Source organism: Micromys minutus (assembly GCF_963924665.1).
Source record: "Micromys minutus genome assembly, chromosome: 16".
In the NCBI taxonomy this organism is placed as follows: Eukaryota; Metazoa; Chordata; class Mammalia; order Rodentia; family Muridae; genus Micromys; species Micromys minutus.
This window is the reverse complement of record NC_137985.1, coordinates 32088777-32108579: the sequence shown is the minus strand read 5'-3', so window position 1 is coordinate 32108579 and position 19803 is coordinate 32088777. Positions and strand designations below refer to the sequence as shown.

General features: G+C 38.5%; 1 protein-coding gene across 1 annotated transcript in view; it reads right to left on the bottom strand.

Moving 5' to 3' along the window:
- Positions 1–297: 297 nt before the first annotated feature.
- Positions 298–19803, bottom strand: part of LOC308431182 (olfactory receptor 8G5-like) — a gene marked incomplete at both ends in the record, with an annotated part of 43129 nt that continues 23623 nt past the window's right edge. Inside the window, one exon of the mRNA XM_080930548.1 lies at positions 298–1326. Coding sequence (XP_080786674.1) covers positions 298–1326 — 1029 coding nt within the window. The remainder of the gene's footprint in view (positions 1327–19803) is intronic.

Below are 19803 nucleotides of genomic sequence, written 5' to 3'. Positions count from 1 at the left end.
ATGCAACCAATATAGAACCTGTGGACTACCTGCTGCTATGCTAAGAGACTGACACAAGTGTGCCAGGAAGAGACATGAATTTGCATCTATTCTCAGTAATAAAAGGAACTAATGTGTGTGATACTCAAAAAATTTGCTAAATATGAACATTCTGTATTTTTAAGAATCTTCTAATGAACCTTTTACATGGAGATGAACTCATCTAGGAAAGAATGAAGTTTTCTTCTATATAACACAAGAGGACCCAGTCATTTCTGAGAGGGGAAAAGAGCAACTCTTCAAAGCATTATCTCTTCCTTAGGAAAATGAACTTTTGTTCAATGTTTTTTTCAGAGCAACTTTGACATCCTTATTCCTTAAGCTATAGATTAATGGGTTCAGCATGGGTACCACAATGGTATAAAACAAGGAAGACACTTTCCCCTGGTTCATAGGCAAAAGGGAAGAAGGTTTGAGATACATGAATGCCCCTGACCCAAAAAAGAGAGAAACTGCAATTATGTGGGAGCTGCAGGTGCTGAAGGCTTTAGACCTGCCTTCAGTGGAGCTGATTCGAAGGATACTAGAGAGGATGAGGGCATAAGAAATGAAGATGGTGACTGTGGGTACCCCTATATCAATGCCCACAACAATGAAGACTACCAGCTCATTTACATAGGTGCTGGTGCAAGAGCGTTCCAGAAGAGGGAGGATGTCACACATGTAGTGATTAACAAGCTTGTCAGCACAGAATGTCAGTCTCACCATGAAAGCAGTGTGGGCCATGGCTCCAGCAAAACCCATCACATATACACCTAGCAAAAGGAGTAAGCACACCTGGGGAGACATGGTCACAGTGTACATCAGAGGATTACAGATGGCAACATACCTGTCATATGCCATTGCTGACAGGATGAAGGACTCAGAGACAACAAAGAAAAGAAAGAAAAAGAGCTGAGTCATGCATCCGGGATAAGAGATGATGTTTTTCTTTGAGACAAAACTCACCAGCATTTTGGGGGTGATAACAGTGGAGTAGCAAAAATCGATGAGGGACAAGTTAAAGAGGAAGAAGTACATTGGGGTGTGCAGATGAGAGTTCAGCCCTATCAGGGTAATCAAGCCCAGGTTCCCCACCACAGTGACCATGTAGAAACCTAGAAACAGGAAGAAGAGGGGCATCCGGAGTCCTGGCTGGTCTGTCAGGCCTGCGAAGATAAACTCTGGCACAGAGGCATTCTCAGTGGCCATCCTTATGGCATTCTGCTGAGACAGAGACAGGAGAAAGGGATCATTATAGGGGGCTGGACAGAAGACATTGCTGCCCTCCCTTTCACCTCCGGGGCTCTAGAGAATTGCACACAAAGAGATTATAAATTTTAGCGGAGTCTGGTTCCTGGTGTTTCCAGGGTCCCACTGAATCCACACTGCAGTGCTTCAAAGAGGACACAAGGGCCGGTGAGGTTAAAAAGAACCCCAGTGAACCAATGAGGGGACTCCCGGGCCTTTAATTTGTTTGTGCTCTTGTTCCCCTCTAATCCCAGCCTTTGTTCAAGTGTACAGAGTTGTGCCAGTCTGTAGGAAGAGTTCCCAGAGACTGAAGACAGCCTGTGTCGTACCTGTCCCTCTAATGGCTGTCCTGGGACAGAGCAGAAGGCTGAGGGAGTTTCTCTCCAAGCTTTGGAAATCATTCAAATCTTTCACTCAGATTCAGCCACTCACCCTCCTTCAGCTCCAAGGCCAGGGCTGTCCCTTTCCTCCAACTCTTATCTTCCCATTGCTCAGGGAGGCTGCAGTGCTGACCCAAAGACAGACAATAGACACTTTAACTTCCTCTGCAAACAGCCATGCCCCAGCCCTCTCAGCTGCCTGGCCCTCCTGTACTAGGGAAGATCTCTAAAGAGTTTTCCCCGAAGGTCCTTCAGCCTTCAGGAAGTCTGAACAATTGCATTCTGGCTTTGCAGATCTGAGACCTGGTTAATGAAGAAGTCTGAGATTCCCTGGGGGTCACAACAAAACACTGAATAAAAACATTTTTTTAAAAAGAGGAAATGTTTGCTTATCTCTTGATAATAATTGAAAGGCCTTTTGGAAACAAACAAACAAAAAAAAAAATGTTGAGGGACCAAGGATGCAACTTAGTTGATAGGTATTTATCTAGTATACACAGCGCCCTGGGTTTAATTCCCAGCTCAAGGTGAACCAGGATTGGCTATGCTTTCTGTACTCCTAGCACTGGGAAATAGGAGGCAGGATGAACAAGGAAAAAATTCATGTCATTCCCCAACTACACAGGGAGTTCTCAGCCAGGCTAGAATACAAAAGAACCTTTGTCAACTTGTGTGTTTGTGTGTGTGTGTGTGTGTGTGTGTGTGTGTGTGTGTGTTCATTTAACATCTATACAGTACTATGCAAAGAATTGCAATCCACCATATACTATTTAATTCATATTAAAAACTGTTTTTATCCTAGCATTTTCTTCTGACCCCAGCATGGCAGAATTCTTTGGAGGACGTAAGCACACAGCAGTATAATTTTCTTCTCTATTGAACCATATGGGCAACATTTATCAAACCCACTTTAGAGATCAAATAATTCTCTAGATATTAAGCCATAAAGATGACATTGAACACTTTTTTTTCTACCTTACTACAAATGTAGAGTCAAAGTTACTTTTAATATCTTTCAGTTGGAAATTGTGGCATATGCAAAGTAAGACCCTTTCTTTCAAGTCTCTGACAATGACTTCAAAACTATGATTTAATATCTGATTACATATGTCAGAAGGTCCAGAAAAGGTAAATAAAAATTGCTACACAGTTCAAAGCAGCGTGTTCCACAGGCTGATTCTATTTCAGTTCATCAGGAGAAGCCAGCCTGTCCTCTCATGGAATTTGAGCTTGGTATTAATGAGCAATCCTCATCAGTTATGAGCAGCTTTTCCAAAATTGGTAACTAGCCAGAGAAGGTGTTCTAGCCTGTCTCCCATCACTACCCCAGACATTAGTTGTACTTTTGCTCTTTTTCTAATTCCTGTCTTGTGACAAAATTTACCTCCAAGTGCACTAGGCTCTCTGAGTCTCCTCTAAGTTAATGACAGTCTAATGTCACTCTTAGGACCTTATCAATTTAAAGAAGTATTTAAGTTATCAAAAAAAAGTGTTTTAACAGTAGTTTAAAATACCCTAGCTACACAATTTCAGACCTACAATCTTATTTAAATGTGTACCCTGCTCCTCCAATGCAAACATAATAAATCAGAACCTCTTAGAGTGAGACTGTAACCAACATAGCTCTTCTAATTCTCCCACCTGTTGTCTAGGCATTTAGCCAGTGATCCCCTGACCAATGTTTATATCTTCAGAAAGAAAAGCGAAGCTCCAGTCTTCAGAAAGTTGTTTGATGGTAAATCAAGAATAAATGTGGATCTCCAACCTCTACAGTTACACTGCCTTGGGAAACATCTATAGACCTTCAGGGCATCAAACCTGCAATAGTATCCCACAGTCATACACAGGAGAAACTTGAATACCACAATACCAATATAGATGATGTGAATCCATGGACCACATTGAGCAAGGAAGTCACCTAGTCAGACTGTATTGTGAGAGATCAGTTTCTTTAATGGGCTATTCCGTATCGGCAATTTGATGAAAAAGTCCTTCTGGTGTTCTTTGTAACTTGTGATTCAGGCATAATTTATTAATTAAATGAGCCATCAATAAGATTTTTAAAAAGTGTAACTGTTAGACCAAGTGCTTGGCAACTGGAACAAATATGTTTTTATACATTTTTAAGACCTTATATATTTCATAGCATTGATCCTGCTTAATAGCTGTGGTCCCCCTACTCTCTACTTAGAATATTTTACAAAGCCCTGAGTTCAGGCCCCATTGCCCAGCGCTTCTCACTGAACATATTTATTCCTCCTTTCCTATTACTCAACCTGTCTTTTTTGACTGGGGCTATACTTTAGCTACGGCAACAAGCTATGTCCAGATACAGCCAATGAACACTGCGTATTGACCCAGCACGTATCTCCTATTTTTTGTCACAGATTTCTGTAGCCACAAAATGAAATGCCTGTGATAATACATCAGGTGTTAATATACTAAGCAAGCTTGTCTTTGTAGCTATTATCAGGAGCCAAAGGCTAAATGTCATTCTGTTTTTCTAATGGTTCTTGTTTTGCAGTATCTCAAAGACTCCCTTAAGGTAAACAATATCCTATGCTTGCATTGATTTTTCCCTCCTCCCCCACTTTACTCATTTAACCCCTGGGATACTTTCTAAAAAACTACCTACACAATGCATTTCTGTCTGAGCCTAGAATTTTACAGAAACTCCAGGTAAAAATGTTTTTAAAGTGGTATTGGAGCAGGTCACAACAAAGTGTTCCTTGTCTGAGTTGGGAGGATATAACCTTACCCAGAGCTGGTTGGTTCCATGTCATAAGACCAAATGTAAATAGCCACATTCATGAATTACCTGAAATTTCACAGTCTAGACACTGTTGGTATCTTGACCATAACCTGTTAAATATCAGAAAGACTTAGGATCTCAGACCATTATCAGCTCACTAACTAATGGAGACTAACTTGGAAAGTTCTATGCACTTAATCAGCAAGCATCCAACAAGTCCACCCATGACTACTAATGTCATTGTGACATTCTGTTCATTGTAATATCTGAACTCTCCATGAACAGAAGAAAGGCAAGTAAGTTTGTTCATTTTATACCATTAGGAATAAATGCAAACCATGGCCTACTGATATATGTGTTCATTAATGTCTGATCCCCAATCTCCCCATTTGCAAAATGAGAATAAAGATGATAATTATAAAGTATCATGAGGGCCAAATTAGATCAATAAAATGGAGAATCCCAGCATAGACATGCTAAGTTTTCTAAAAATATATCAAAACAGAAGTAAAATGTATATAATTTAGAGGTAGAATGGTTGAGAATGTGTCTTGTTCAAAGTTATGTGAGGTAGTCAAGGGCTGGAACAAATGGGGAACTGAAAGAGGTCAGAGCAAACTGGAAGCAACTCTTACTTCTTCCAAGCCTTGTCCAGTAAATAATTGACTGCTGCAAGTGGCTGTCGGTTTGTTAGAAGGACATCAAATCAGGATGGAGGTTTCTGGGAAGAAGATATGTTTCAGTGAGGAAGAGGGAAGGAAGGTTGAGGGAAAACTCAAGATATACATATGAAATTATCAAAGAAGGAAAAAAAACTAAGATTCTTCCATCTAGCTGAATCCTCAGATAATATGGTCCTTCACTGTCTCCTTGCTTCCTACCCCCACCAACTATGTATTATTTCTTAAAATCCATGCCACAAAACCTAAATCACGAAATTTCCCTCCCAGCTTCAAGCCTTCTATTTTTGTGTATCCATTTCTAGTTTCAACAAAAGTTCTCCTTCCTCAAACATTCACAGGCAAAGTGCCTTCCATTCTCTGTCCATGTCAGTTCTCTGGAAGGTTCTTTCAGACCGATCACCACAGTCTAATTTGACCTGAGCCAGCAGGTCATTCATCAGTTACAGGTTCCTGAGAGGGGAAGTCAAGGAATGAGAAAAGAAGAAGACAGGAAATTTGGGATCAGGAGTTCATAAACAAGCTGGTGGCTCAGGCAGTCACATTGATTAAGAAGTGCAGCTTCTTATATACATACATCTTGCACCAGGAAATGGACAAAATTAGCTGGAAGTGTGTCAAGCAATGTTGCACCAACCGAACGCAGGGTATCTCCAGTATGCTATAGACCAGGTGGTCAGAAGCCTTAAGACTAAAAACCTTAACAAAGAAATGGGGGACGTCAAGCTCCCATGATGCAAAACCTCAGCTCTTAAGTGCCCTGGTCCCAGGCATTAGTGGCCTTTCCAAACCTGTACCTGGTTTAGACAAGGAATTAAGCTTAAGTTCCTTCTCCATACATCAGGGGGATAGCCCCAGATTAGCCTGGCCTCCCAATAATTGTTAAAGCTTGTTAGGAATAATTCACATTCCACATCCTGTTCCAGTCTTTTATTTGGGGGGGGGGGAGAGATCAGTCCTGTTAGCAGCTGATTGTACTCCATTTAACAAGCTAATTGCAACTCCTGTATCAGTGATGGGTGTTAGGTGTGAGTGTTGGGTGATGTTTGCATGTGTATCAGTGCTCACTGTGAAGTACATTTCAGGACTGGAGAGATGTTACATCTCAGTACTGGTTGATGCTACAAAGAACTCAAGTTCAATTCCCAGCATACCAGCATGTCTAACCCCAGTCTCAGGGTTTCTGATCTCCAGCAGCACCAGTCATGTCCATGGCACACATACATACCCTCAAGTAAAACAAATAAATCTTTTAAACATATTTCAGTGAAATGTATCCCAGTAACTTCTCAGTAACAAGAGACCTTAAGACCTCAAATGTAAACCTTAGATTTACAAATATGTCCCTGCCTTGATAATTATGAAAAATCCCAATTCTTCTCTCAATCCCACTGTTGTTGCCTCACAATTAAAGAAAATAAACCATTATTACAAACCAGAAATGAGCCCCATAGGAAAATGACTCCTTGGGGTGCAGACAGCCCACTCAGACTTCATTAAAAGTTGACATTTCTCCTGGTACATCAGAGGATTCTTCTTGGGATGCTAGAACAAGCAAGTAAAGTGCTTCTGGATTTATGTCACTTTGAAGTCTGTTGCCATAGGAACTGTGTCTCCAAATCCTCTCCACAAGGACTCACTACAGTCATGTTCCCTAAGGAGCAGATGAAGCCCAAGCAGAAAGCAGTGTAGGAAGAACTATTCTTAACTGTCCCTTTTCTTACAGATTGCTCTTCTTTCCTGAACATGAATTTTTTTATGGTGCACCTTCATTTGTTTACTTTTATTGTTTCTATTTTATTACATTCTACTGTGTCATCATCATCTATATGGTGTATGTAAAGGCAAACATGGACTCAAGAACCTCACCCATCTCCACCCAGCAAGAGTGATCAAAAATGGTTTCCTGAGCCACTGAGCCTTTTCATACTGTAAAGACAGCAAGAAGCCTGAATTAGCTCCAGAAAGTAAATTATCTTCAGGAGCTCTATGTCAGTTACTACTGCATTCTCAGTTTGTTTCCTTTCATTGCCTTCAACTCCTTAATGCACCCATTTATATATATATATATATATATATATATATATATATATATATATATATATATATATATATATAATGAAAATCATCCAATGGATTAAAGAATCCATCTAATAAAAGAATTCATTTATTTTATAAGCTAACCATGTGTAGGATGATCACTCTACTAAGTGTTTACATATATTACTTCAGATTATATTCTATAAAAATATTGCTAAGTATATACTCAGTAGGCTCTATTATTGCCATTTTCTGCAAAGAACACCTCTGTGAGACAAAGGAACCAAACCTTTGAGTGTAGAATGACACTTGTAAGGTAAAGGATCCATACTATTTGCTACAATAATGCTCATGTGAGAAGAATAGAGTTGCAGCAGAAAAGCCAACTGTTAAAGGTGACTAAAGCTACAGTTCCAGACGTAATGAAAAGTTTAGCACCAAAAGGAGAACAAACAATTAAGATCCAACTGCTAGGTATTCAATGTAAATCCATGAATGAAGGATATGTTAAAAAAAAGTCCAATACACACAATGATCCTACACAAAGAAAAGATAGAAATAAATGAAAATGTCAGACATGTTAGTTTAATCATTGCCCATCAAATACATGAATTATTATACTGTAATTATTAGTTTTATTTACAATAAATAGGAAATGTATACTGTTGAATATAGTATTACCCTAAAAGTATAAATATTATACATTAAAATTTTAACTAGAACTGTAAAATTTTAAAAGGCTATCAGTAGAAAAGTTTGGGAGAGGCTTTGGGGCACAGAACAAGGCTCGGCCCATCTGCCACCTGGACCAGCAGTTCCCAAAGATTAAGGCCTGGTGAGAAGGAGATCTGAGCAGCCAGGGGACAAAGAGATCTCTGCCAAGTGCGCACAAAAAGCGAGCCCCTGACCCACCTAATCCAGGGACCAGAAACCCAGCATTGGGACCTCTGTTCCCACCCAGCGGCTTTGGGGCACAGAACAGGGCTCGGACCATCCGCCACCTGGACCAGTGGAGATCCAGGGACACAGACCAGGTACAAGAAATAGGCAAGAACATGTCACTGACAACAAGATGGCAAGAGGAAAGTGAAACAGCATATCCCAAAAAAACCAAGACAACCTGGCAACACCAGTACCCAGGTCTCGCATCACAGCAAACAGCGGAATGCCAAGCGCTCCAGAAAAAAAATACGCAGACCTAAAATCATACCTCAAGACGATGATACAGATCCTTAAACAAGAACGGGAGGAACAGCAAAAAGAATCAGAAGCTTTTAAAGAGGAAACAAGAAAAACACTCAAAGAACTCAAAGAACTAGAGGAAAACAGAATCAAAGAGATGAAGGAATGGAAGAAGGAATTTAAAATGGAAATTGACATAATAAAGAAAACACTAAAAGAGATAACCCTAGAGGTAGAAGACTTAAAAAAGAAATCAGGAGTCACAGAAGCAAGCATTTCCAATAGATTACAAGAGATGGAAGAGAGAATCTCGGGGGCAGAAGACAACATTGTAAACATAGACAAAACAGCCAGAGAAGATGCAAAAAACAAAAAGCTACTAACCCAAAATGTCCAGGAGATCCAGGACACAATGAGAAGACCAAACCTAAGGATAATAGGAATAGAAGAGGGAGAAGAATATCAACTAAAAGGCACAGTAAATATCTTCAACAAAATTTTAGAAGAAAACTTCCCTAGCTTAAGAATGAGATGACCAAGAGCATAAAAGAAGCATTCAGATTTCCAAACAGGTTGGACAAGGAAAGAAATTCCCCCCGACACATAATAGTCAAAACACCAAGTGCCCAAAGCAAAGAAAGAACACTAAAAGCAGTAAAGAAAAAAGGTCAAGTAAAATATAAAGGCAGACCAATCAGAATCACACCCGAATTCTCAACAGAGACTATGAAAGCTAGAAGAGCCTGGACAGACATCATGCAGACCCTAAGAAAGCACAAGTGCCAGCCCAAGCTGCTAAACCCAGGAAAACTATCAATCATCATCGATGGAGAGATGACGATATTTCAAGACAAATCTAAATTTACACACTATCTTACCACAAACCCAGCACTACAACAAAATATAGATAGAAAACCCAATACAATGAGAGAAACTACATCCTAGTAAAAACAAGAAAACTCCTAAGCAAGAAAACCAAAAGAAGAAAGAGACACAGACACAACATTCATAAAAGGAACTTTACTAAAGCTCAAAAAATACATTTCACCCCACACAATAATAGTGGGAGACTTTAATACCCCACTCTCACCAATGGACAGATCAGGGAAACAGAAACTGAACAAGGACACTGTAAAACTAGCAGAGACTATGAACCAACTGGAATTAATAGATATCTACAGAACATTTCATCCTAAAGTAAAAGAATACACGTTCTTCTCAGCATACCTTGGCACCTTCTCGATAACTGACCACATAATTGGACAGAAAGAGCCTCAATCGATATAAGAAGATTGAAATACTCCCATGCATCTTCTCAGATCACCATGGTCTACGGCTGGTCTTTAACAACAACAAAGACAACAAAAAGCCCACATACACATGGAAACTAAACAATGCTCTGTTAAACGATAGCAGGGTCAAAGAAGAAATAAAGAAAGAAATTAAGGATTTTCTAGAATTCAATGAAAATGTAAAAACAACATACCCAAACCTACGGGATGCAATGAAAGCACTACTGAGAGGAAAACTCATAGCCCTGAGCACTTCCAAAAAGAAACTGGAGATAACATACATCAGCAACTTGACAGCACACCTAAAACCTCTAGAACAAAAGGAAGCAGATACACCCAAGAGGAGTAGACGGCAAGAAATAATCAAAATTAGGACAGAAATAGACCAAATAGAAACAAAAAGAACCATTGAAAGAATCAGTAAAACCAAGAGCTGGTTCATTGACAAAACCAACAAGATAGATAAACCCCTAGCAGACTAACTAGAGGGCAAAGAGAGAGTATACAAATCAACAAAATCAGAGAGGAAAGTAGAGACATAAAAACTGAAACTGAGGAAATTCAAGAAATCATCAGATCCTACTACAGATCCTATACTCAACAAAGCTGAAAAATCTGGAGGAAATGGATGAACTCCTAGACAGATACAAGATCCTAAAGTTAAAACAGGACCAAGTAAACCATCTAAATAATCCCACAACACCTAAAGAAATAGAAGAAGTCATCAAAAACTCCCAACCAAAAAAAGCCCAGTTCCAGACAGGTTCAGTGCAGAATTTTATCAGATATTTATTGCGGACTTAACACCAATGCTCTCCAAACTATTCCACAAGATAGAATCAGATGGAATAATACCTAACTCATTTTTTGAGGCTACAATAACCCTCATTCCTAAACAACACAAAGACCCTACAAGAAAAGAGAACCTCAGACCAATCTCACTTATGAACATTGATGCAAAAATACTCAAAAACTCCTTGCAAACCGAATCCAAGAACATATCAAAATGATCATTCATCATGACCAAGTAGGCTTCATCCCTGGGATGCAGAGATGGTTTAATATAAGGAAATCCATCAATGTAACCCACCATATAAACAAACTCAAACAACAAAATCACATGGTCATATCACTAGATGCTGACAAAGCATTTGACAAAATTCAACACACCTTCATGATAAAAGTCCTGGAAAGAACAGGAATCCAAGGTCCATACCTAAACATAATAAAAGCAATATACAGCAAACCAACAGCCAACATCAAACTTAACGGTAGGAAAATTGAAGCAATCCCACTAAAATCAGGGACTCGACAACGCTGCCCACTCTCCCCCTACCTATTCAACATAGTACTGGAGGAACTGGCTGGAGCAATTAGACAGCAAAAGGAGATCAAGGGGATACAAATCAGAGCGAAAGAAGTAAAAACATCATTCTTAGCAGATGACATGATAGTGTACGTAAGTGACTCCACAAATTCCACCAGAGAACTCCTACAGCTGATAAACAAGTTCAGCAAAGTGGCTGGATACAAAATTAACTCAAACAAATCAGTAGCCTTCCTATATTCAAAAAACAAACATGTGGAGAAAGAAATTAGGGAAAAGATACCCTTCACAATAGTCACAAACACTATGAAATACCTTGGTGTGACTCTAACTAAGCAAGTGAAGGACCTGTATGACAAGAACTTCAAACCTCTAAAGAAAGAAATTGAGGAGGATCTCAGAAAATGGAAAGATCTCCCATGCTCAAGGATTGGAAGGATCAACATTTTAAAAATGGCCATCCTACCAAAAGCAATCTACAGATTCAATGCAATCCCCATCAAAATTCCAACACAGTTCTTCATTGAGTTGGAAAGATATATGTGCAATTTCATCTGGAATAACAAGAGACCTAGAATAGTAAAATCCATCCTCAACAACAAGAAAACATCTGCGGGAATCACTATCCCTGACCTCAAGCTATATTACAAGGCAATTGGGCTGAAAACTGCATGGTACTGGTACAGAAATAGGCACGTGGACCAATGGAATAGAATAGAAGATCCAGAAATGAGCCCTCACATATATAGTCACCTGATTTTTGACAAAGGAACTGTAAACATTCAATGGAAAAAAGACAGCCTATTCAACAAATGGTGCTGGTCCAACTGGCACTCAACATGCAAAAGAATAAAAATAGACTCTTTCTTATCTCCTTGTACAAAGCTCAAGAGTAAGTGGATCAAAGATCTCCACATTAAACCAGATACACTGAAACTATTTAGATGACAAAGTAGGGGAAACCTTAGAACACATAGGCACAGGAGAAAATTTTCTGAACAAAACACCAATGACTCAAGCTCTAAGGTCAAAGATTAACAAATGGGACTTAATAAGATTGCAAAGTTTCTGTAAGGCTAAGGACATTGTCAAGAAAACAAAAAGGCAGCCAACAGAGTGGGAAAAGATCTTTGCCAGCTCCACATCAGATAGAGGCCTAATATTCAAGGTATACAAGGAACTCAAAAAGCTAGACAACCAGAGAATCAAATAACCCTATTAAAAATGAGTAGAGAGCTAAACAAAACGTTCTCAATTGAGGAATATCAAATGGCTGAGAAACATCTAAGGAAGTACTCGACATCCTTAGCCATCAGGGAAATGCAAATCAAAACAACAATGAGATTCCACCTCACACCAGTCAGATTGGCCAAGATCCAAAACTCAGATGACAGCAGATGCTGGGGAGGTTGTTGAGAAAGAGGAACACTTCTCCACTGTTGGTGGGGTTGTAAACTGATACAACCACTCTGGAAATCAGTCTGGCGATTCTTCAGAAATTTGGACATAGTACTACTTGAAGATCCAGCTATTCCACTTCTGGGCATATACCCCTGAGGCACTCCAATATACAACAAAGATACATGCACCACAATGTTCATAGCAGTTCTATTTATAATAGCCAGAAGCTGGAAAGAACCCAGATGTCCTTCAGTAAATGAATGGATACAAAAATTGTGGTACATTTACACAATGAAGTACTACTCAGCCATCAGAAACAATGACTTAACGAAGTTCTTAAAAAAAATGGTTGCATCTAGAGAATATCATCCTGAGTGAGATAACCCAGTCACAAAAGAACAGACATAATATGCAGTCACTGATTGTGGGATGCTAACCCCAGAGGCTCAGACTGCCCCAGAAACAACACACAGACTGTGTGAAGTTCAAGAAAAAAATAAAACAAAACAAAACAAACAAAAAACAAACAAACAAAAAAAAACTTGTCATGCTCAATCCTTACACACCAAGAAAACATTGACTAATTCCAGTTACATCCTGTTTTACTTGTACTTTTTGTTCATTGTAACTAGTAAGACCTTAATGCAGAGTATCAAACCTTAAAAAAAAGAATAAAAGCCAAGCACTGACACAATTGTATTTGTATACATTTATGCAAAATTGTTTAAAATTTTTTTCTTTTATCTTTGTTTTTTAAAATAATGTTTAAAAAAAAAAAAACCAGGAGCTGGTTCTTTGAGAAAATCAACAAGATTGGTAAACCCTCAGCCAGACTAACTAGAGGGCAAAGAGAGAGTATCCAAATTAACAAAATCAGAAAGGAAAGTGGAGATATAACAACAGAAAAAATTCAAGAAATCATCAGATCCACCACAAAAGCCAATACTCAACAAAACTAAAAAATCTGGAGTTCATGGATAAATTTCTAGACAGATACCAGATACCAAAGTTAATCAGGATCAGATAAACCACCTAACAAATTCCATAACACCTAAAGAAATAGAAGCAGTCATCAAAAGCCTCCCAACAAAAAAAAAAGAAAAAGAAAAAATGGGTTCACAGCAGAATTTTATCAGATTTTCATAGAACACCTAATACCAATACTTTCGAAACTATTCCACAAAATAGAGACAGAGGGATCACTATCATACTCATTCTATGAAGCCACAATTACTCTCACTACTAAACAACACAAAGACCCATAAAGAAAGAGACCTTCGAGCAAATCTCCCTTATGAATACTGATGCAAAAATATTCAATAAAATTTGAGCAAATCGAATCCAAGAACACATCAAAGCAATTATTCTCCATGATCAAGTAGTTTTCATCCCTGGGATGCAGGGATGGTTCAATATAAGGAAATCGATCAACATACTGTATCTAAACAAACTCAAAGAAAAAAACTATATAATCATCTCACTATGCTGAGAAAGCATTTGACGAAATTCAACACTCCTTCATGATAAATGTCTTGGAAAGAGCAGGAATCCAAGGCCCATACCTAAATGTAGCGATCGCCTATCTCGCCGGCAAGGAAGACGCGCCACAACAGGATCCTTCTACAGGCATTTATTGCGGGCTTGATTGATGTAGCGAAAGAGCCGGAGCCCGGAAACCAGCCCTCCTTATATATGTTTAAGAGGACTGTGCCGCCACCTTATTGGTGCATTCTGTGCGCCCTAATTAGCATACTCAGAGTCACCATGATTCAGCAAAAACAGGCAGGCGTGCATGCGCACTTAGGTTGTTTATCTCAAAACTGGCCACCCTCCCTTCGGGCTGGGCGCCATCTTGTAATGGTGAATACAGTGGCTTCCCACACCTAAACATAGTATAAGCAGTATACAGCAAACCAGTAGCCAACATCAAACTAAACAGTGAGAACCTTGAAGGAATCCCACTAAAATCAGGAACTAGACAAGGCTGACCACTCTCCCCCAACCTATTCAATACAGTACTGGAAGTCCTGTCCAGAGCAATTAGACAACAAAATGAAGTCAAAGTAATACAAATCAGAAAGGAAGAAGTCAAAATTATCACTATTTGACGATGACATGATACTTAAGTGACCCCAAAAATTCCACCAGAGAACTTTTACAGCTGATAAGCAAGTTCAGCAAAGAGGCTGGATATAAAATGAACTCAAACAAATCAACTGCCTTCCTTTACTCAAGGATAAACATGCAGAGAAAGAAATTGGGAAAAAGATAAGCTTCACAATAGTTACAAACAATATAAAATACCTTGGTGTGACTCTAACTAAGCAAGTGAAAGATATGTATGACAAGAACTTCAAATCTCTGAAGAAGAAAATTCAAGATCTCAGAAGATGGAAAAATCTTCCATGTTCATGGATTGGAAGGATCAACATTGTAAAAATGGCCATCTTGCCAAAAGCAATCTACAGATTCAATACAATTCCCATCAAAATTACAACTCAATTCTTCATAAAGTTGTAAAGAGCAATTTGCAAATTCTTCTAGAATAGCGAAATCTATTTCAAGAACAAGAAAACTTCTGTGGGAATCACCATCCCTGACCTCAAACTATATTACAAAGCAATTATGTTAAAAACCACATGGTACTGGTACAAAGATAGGCAGGTAGATCAATGGAACAGAATAAAAGGTCCAAAAATGAAATCTCACACATATGGTCACTTGATCTTTGATAAAGGAGCTGAAAACATTCAATGGAAAAATGACAGCTTCTTCAACTACTGGTGTTGTTTCAACTGGTAGTCAGCATGCAGAAGAATACAAATCAATCCTTTCTTATCTCCTTGTACAAAACTCAGGTCCAAGTGGATCAAAGACCTCCACATAAAACCAGGTATAATGAAACTATTAGAAAAGAAAGTGGGGAAAACCTTAGAACACGTAGGCACAAGGGAAAATTTCCTGAACAGAACACCAATGGCTTATGCTCTAAGATCAAGAATCAAGAAATGGTACCTCATGGGATTGCAATGTTTGTGTAAGGCTAAGGACACTGTCAAGAAAACAAAATGGCAGCCAATAGACTGGGAAAGGATCTTTACCAATCCCACATCTGACAGAGGTCTAATATCTAATACATACAAAGAACTCAAGAAGTTAGACACCAGAGAATCAAACAATCATTAAAAATTGGATACAGAACTAAACAAAGAATTCTCAACTGAGGAATATCGAATGTCTGAGAAGCAGCTAAGGAAATGCACAATATCCTCCCTATTCATCAGAGAAATGCAAATCAAAACAACCCTGAGATTCTACTTCACACCAGTCAGAATGGCTAAAATCAAAAACTCAGATGACAGCAGATGCTGACAAGAATGAGGAGAAAGAGGAACACTCCTCCACTGTTGGTGGGGTTGTATGTTGCTACTGTCTCCGACCAGCAGAAAAAGAGAGATGACACAGCATTCTTCTCAAAGTGGTTTATTCAGGAACCTTACAGCATGCAAGTGAAAGTCTTTTTTTCTCCTTCTGCACCCAAGCGCAGTCCCTTTTATCCTCTCTCAACTCCACCTCCTCAGTCCATGTTGCATGGCTGCAGTTCATAGGTCTGCGTCATCTGACCTGATCTCGTATCATGGGTGGGCCTGCTCCGCTTGCACGGTGGGTGTGGCTAATCTCTGGGGCAGAAGGAAGTCAGGAGCTAGTCACAATACTTGGCCGGAGTCCCAAGCACCATCTTAGGACTGCCGCCACACCTGCTCTCCACAGTTGTAAGCTTGTACAACCACTCCGGAAATCAGTCTGGTGGTTCTTCAGAAAACTGCACATAGTACTACCTGAAGACCTTGTCATTCTACTTTGGGCATATACCCCAAAGATACTCAAACATATAATAAGGACACATATTTCTCCATGTTCATAGCAGCCTTATTTATAATAGTCAGAAGCTGAAAAGAACCCAGATGTCTTTTAGTAAATGAATGGATACAGAAATTGTGGTACATTTTCACAATGAAATACTACTCAGCTATTGGAAACAATGTGTTTATGAGCTTCCTAGGAAAATGGATGGGACTAGAGACTATCATTGTGATTGAGGTAACCCAGTCACAGAAGAACAGGCATAATATGCAGTCACTGATAATTGGATACTAGCCCCAGAAAGCACACAAGAAACTTTTCACAGACCATATGAAGTTCAAAAAGAAGTTCAAAATGTGAAGCCTCAGTCTTTCTTAGAAAAAACAATAAGTGTATAGCCCCCTCTCAAAGTGTGGTACTCCTAGACATTAAATCATTAATAATTCAAGAGCTAAAAATGTAGCCTTGTGGCAATCCTCGGTATTTAAAAATTATTATGTTTAATTTCTGCACACCAAAAAAAACCCTTGACTATTTCCATGTTACATTTAGTTTTATATGTACTTATGCTCATTGTAAATAGTGAGATTTCAATGAATACTATCCAACTTTTAAATATATTTATATAGTTTTATTCAAAAATGCTTTTAAAATCTATACATTTATCTCTGTTTATTAAAATAAAGTTGTTTAATTAAAAAACTTATATCTTGAAAGAAATAAAAGTTTACAGTGAAGTCTTCAACATTGACTTCACTAGGTTTTCTAATTAGTGGAGGTATCTTTGATAGATAAAGATTAACAGTGAAAAGGGTTTGATATAGATGTTCCATTTGGGCAGGAACTGAATAGCAGAGTAGGGAAAGAAATATGTAGAATGATAACTAAAACTAAAGACTCTTCCACAACAATTAAAATTAAGTCGGACAAATAGAAGCAGCAAAATAGATAGACATAAACAATAACGCAGTACGTTTGACATTTGATTTTCTTAATTCTTAAAGAATTTTGCACATTATGTTTTAATCTTATGCAGGTCTTTTTACACTCCCATCACAATTCCTTCTTTCTCTGTCTACCCAGCTTTGTGTACTGTTTTCTCTAACCAATTAAATTCAATTTGTGCTGCCCTATATTCTTTACTGTGTGGTCTTCAACTGGAGCATGGTTGACCTAATAGGGGCAACACTATTGAAGAATACCAATTCTGCTTTTAGCAACTTCCCATTGCCATTAACTCCTTGGCTAGGGGTAAAGCTCTGCCTACTTTCTTTCACAGTGTTGTGTCTTGGTCTGGTTTGAGCATGCACCAGGGTGTTTATGCTGTCATATTGCTGTGAGTTCATTATGTGTAGCAGTCCTGCTGGGCACAGAAGGCACCCTTTTTTGTATTCATTCATCATCTCTGGCACTTAAAGTCTTTTTACCCTTCTTTTACAATGATCCTTAATTATTAGTAGGGCAGGATATGATATTGATGTCCCATTTTGAGTTGAGCATTCTGTAGCCTCGTATTCTCTGCGTTTTGCCAGTTGTAAGTCTGAATGTTAATCACTGCTTATTGCCAATAGAAACTTCTCCACTGAGTGTTGAAATATTAATTATCCATTGGTATAATAATAAGTCATTAAAAGTCAGTTTAATACTATGTCCTTTTGCAGCATAATAGCAGTAGGTTTACTCCTAGAGCCCATGACTTGTTTAATCACTTACTATTGAACCAACAGTGGCCTAAGATATGGGTTGCATCATTTGGAATGAGCCTTAAATCCAATAATAAAGTGCTTGGTTACTCCCACGATTAATGCCACTATCATTTCTGTGGGTGTATCTACCCCTCTCCCTCCCATTGCCTCCATAAAGGTGCCCTCTCTCCCACCCACCCTCTCCCACCTCAGCACCTTAGCACTCCCCTACACTGGGAAAATGTTGCTCCTCTTTCTATGTCCTTCCAATTCCACCCACTACTTCCCCCCCCAACACTTTATTTCCTTTTAAAAAATGATTCATTGAATTTAATTTGTGCTCTCTATGTATGCATGGGTATAGGGGCCATTTATTGAATAATGGTTGGTCAATAATGAGCCACATCACTAATAAATACTGTCTTTACTCCCCTAAAAGCCATCAAATGTCAATAGTTCCTCTGGTCCCAGGCATAAGAGCTCAGCAGCCTCTCGTCTTTCTGTGCTGGAATTTTTACTAGATTGATGTTGTACAGATAACAACAGCTACTATGAATTCATGAGTGTAACAGTCCTCCCCTGTCTTGTCCAAGAGACACTGTTTCATGATGCCCCTTTTTCTATAATGTTCTTTAATACTTGGTATAAAAGGTGTGATATGAATTTTCCACTTGGGGCTGAGAATTTCACAGACAAGATATGTATTGGACTAGTTGTGAGTTACTGCATTAATTATTGTCTATTGTATAAAAAGCAGTTCTGATGAGAACTTAGAGCTATAATAACCTACCTGTATAAAACTATGTATATAAAATTCAGTTCCATAGTATGTCCATTTAGCAAACTAACAGTAATAGGTTCACTATAGAAGTCTTTGAGTTCCCAGCCATAGATTCTTGGCCAGACCCAGATCTAGACATACGTTTCCTCTTGCAGATCAAGCCATCAGTGAGTGGTTTATTGCTCCATATCATTCATGTCACAATTGCACCTGTGAATATAGCTTGCCCAGTAGTCATTATTGTAGTTCACAGAATTTATATCTAAGTCAGACTTTTGATGACTCCTCCATCCACAGTCTGAATAGCACCTTCTATAAAAGCAGCAGGAGGAAATCTCCTGAATCAGTACCAGTTTATTTCTTCACGTCCTGTGACTAAACTGTGTGATGTCCTAAGCAACAGAGTCATAACATTAACTTGTGGTGGGAAACAGCAGGAAAAATAGCTTATTTGTTTGAGGGGGCTCTAGAATACCTCTGACCTCATCATAAATTTTAAGTACACATTCTTTAATATATATATGTATATAATGTATATAATATATATATATATATCCTCCAATCCTCCATCCACCAAGTCAGAGGGAGGACACCACATTCATTTCTATATGAAATCGAGCATTCCTTCTTCACACACATTAAAAATTCATCTAGTACCAATCTTGTCACATTGCCAAAGCCAACTCAACAAAATATTTCACCTCCTACGCTTTTGCAAAGTGTGATATATTCAAATTATCTTGAGAAAAATAACATGAAATTACTTAAATGTGTTAGGTCAACTAGCATGTGAAATGAAATCTTCCAAGAAAAAGAGAAAGCTAAAATATTCTTCATAATAAAAACCATAATAAATTGGGATTCAAGTTAGAATTCCAATGCCAATACCAGGTATTTTTGTTCTTGGTTAACAAGCAAATTTTTAGTATCCAAAGTTTACCTAACTTGTGAAATAAAGAGTTGAGTTAAAATGACATCTAAATGCATTTGACAACAGCTATCCTGTAATTACAAAATCTATAATCTAAAATAAGAAAAGCTTCATGGATTAAGGTAAGTATATTGTTTTTACTATGTGGGCCTTGGATTACTGATCTTTCCAAAAAAGACCTCCACATAAACCAAATACACTGAAATTTTTAGAATAGAA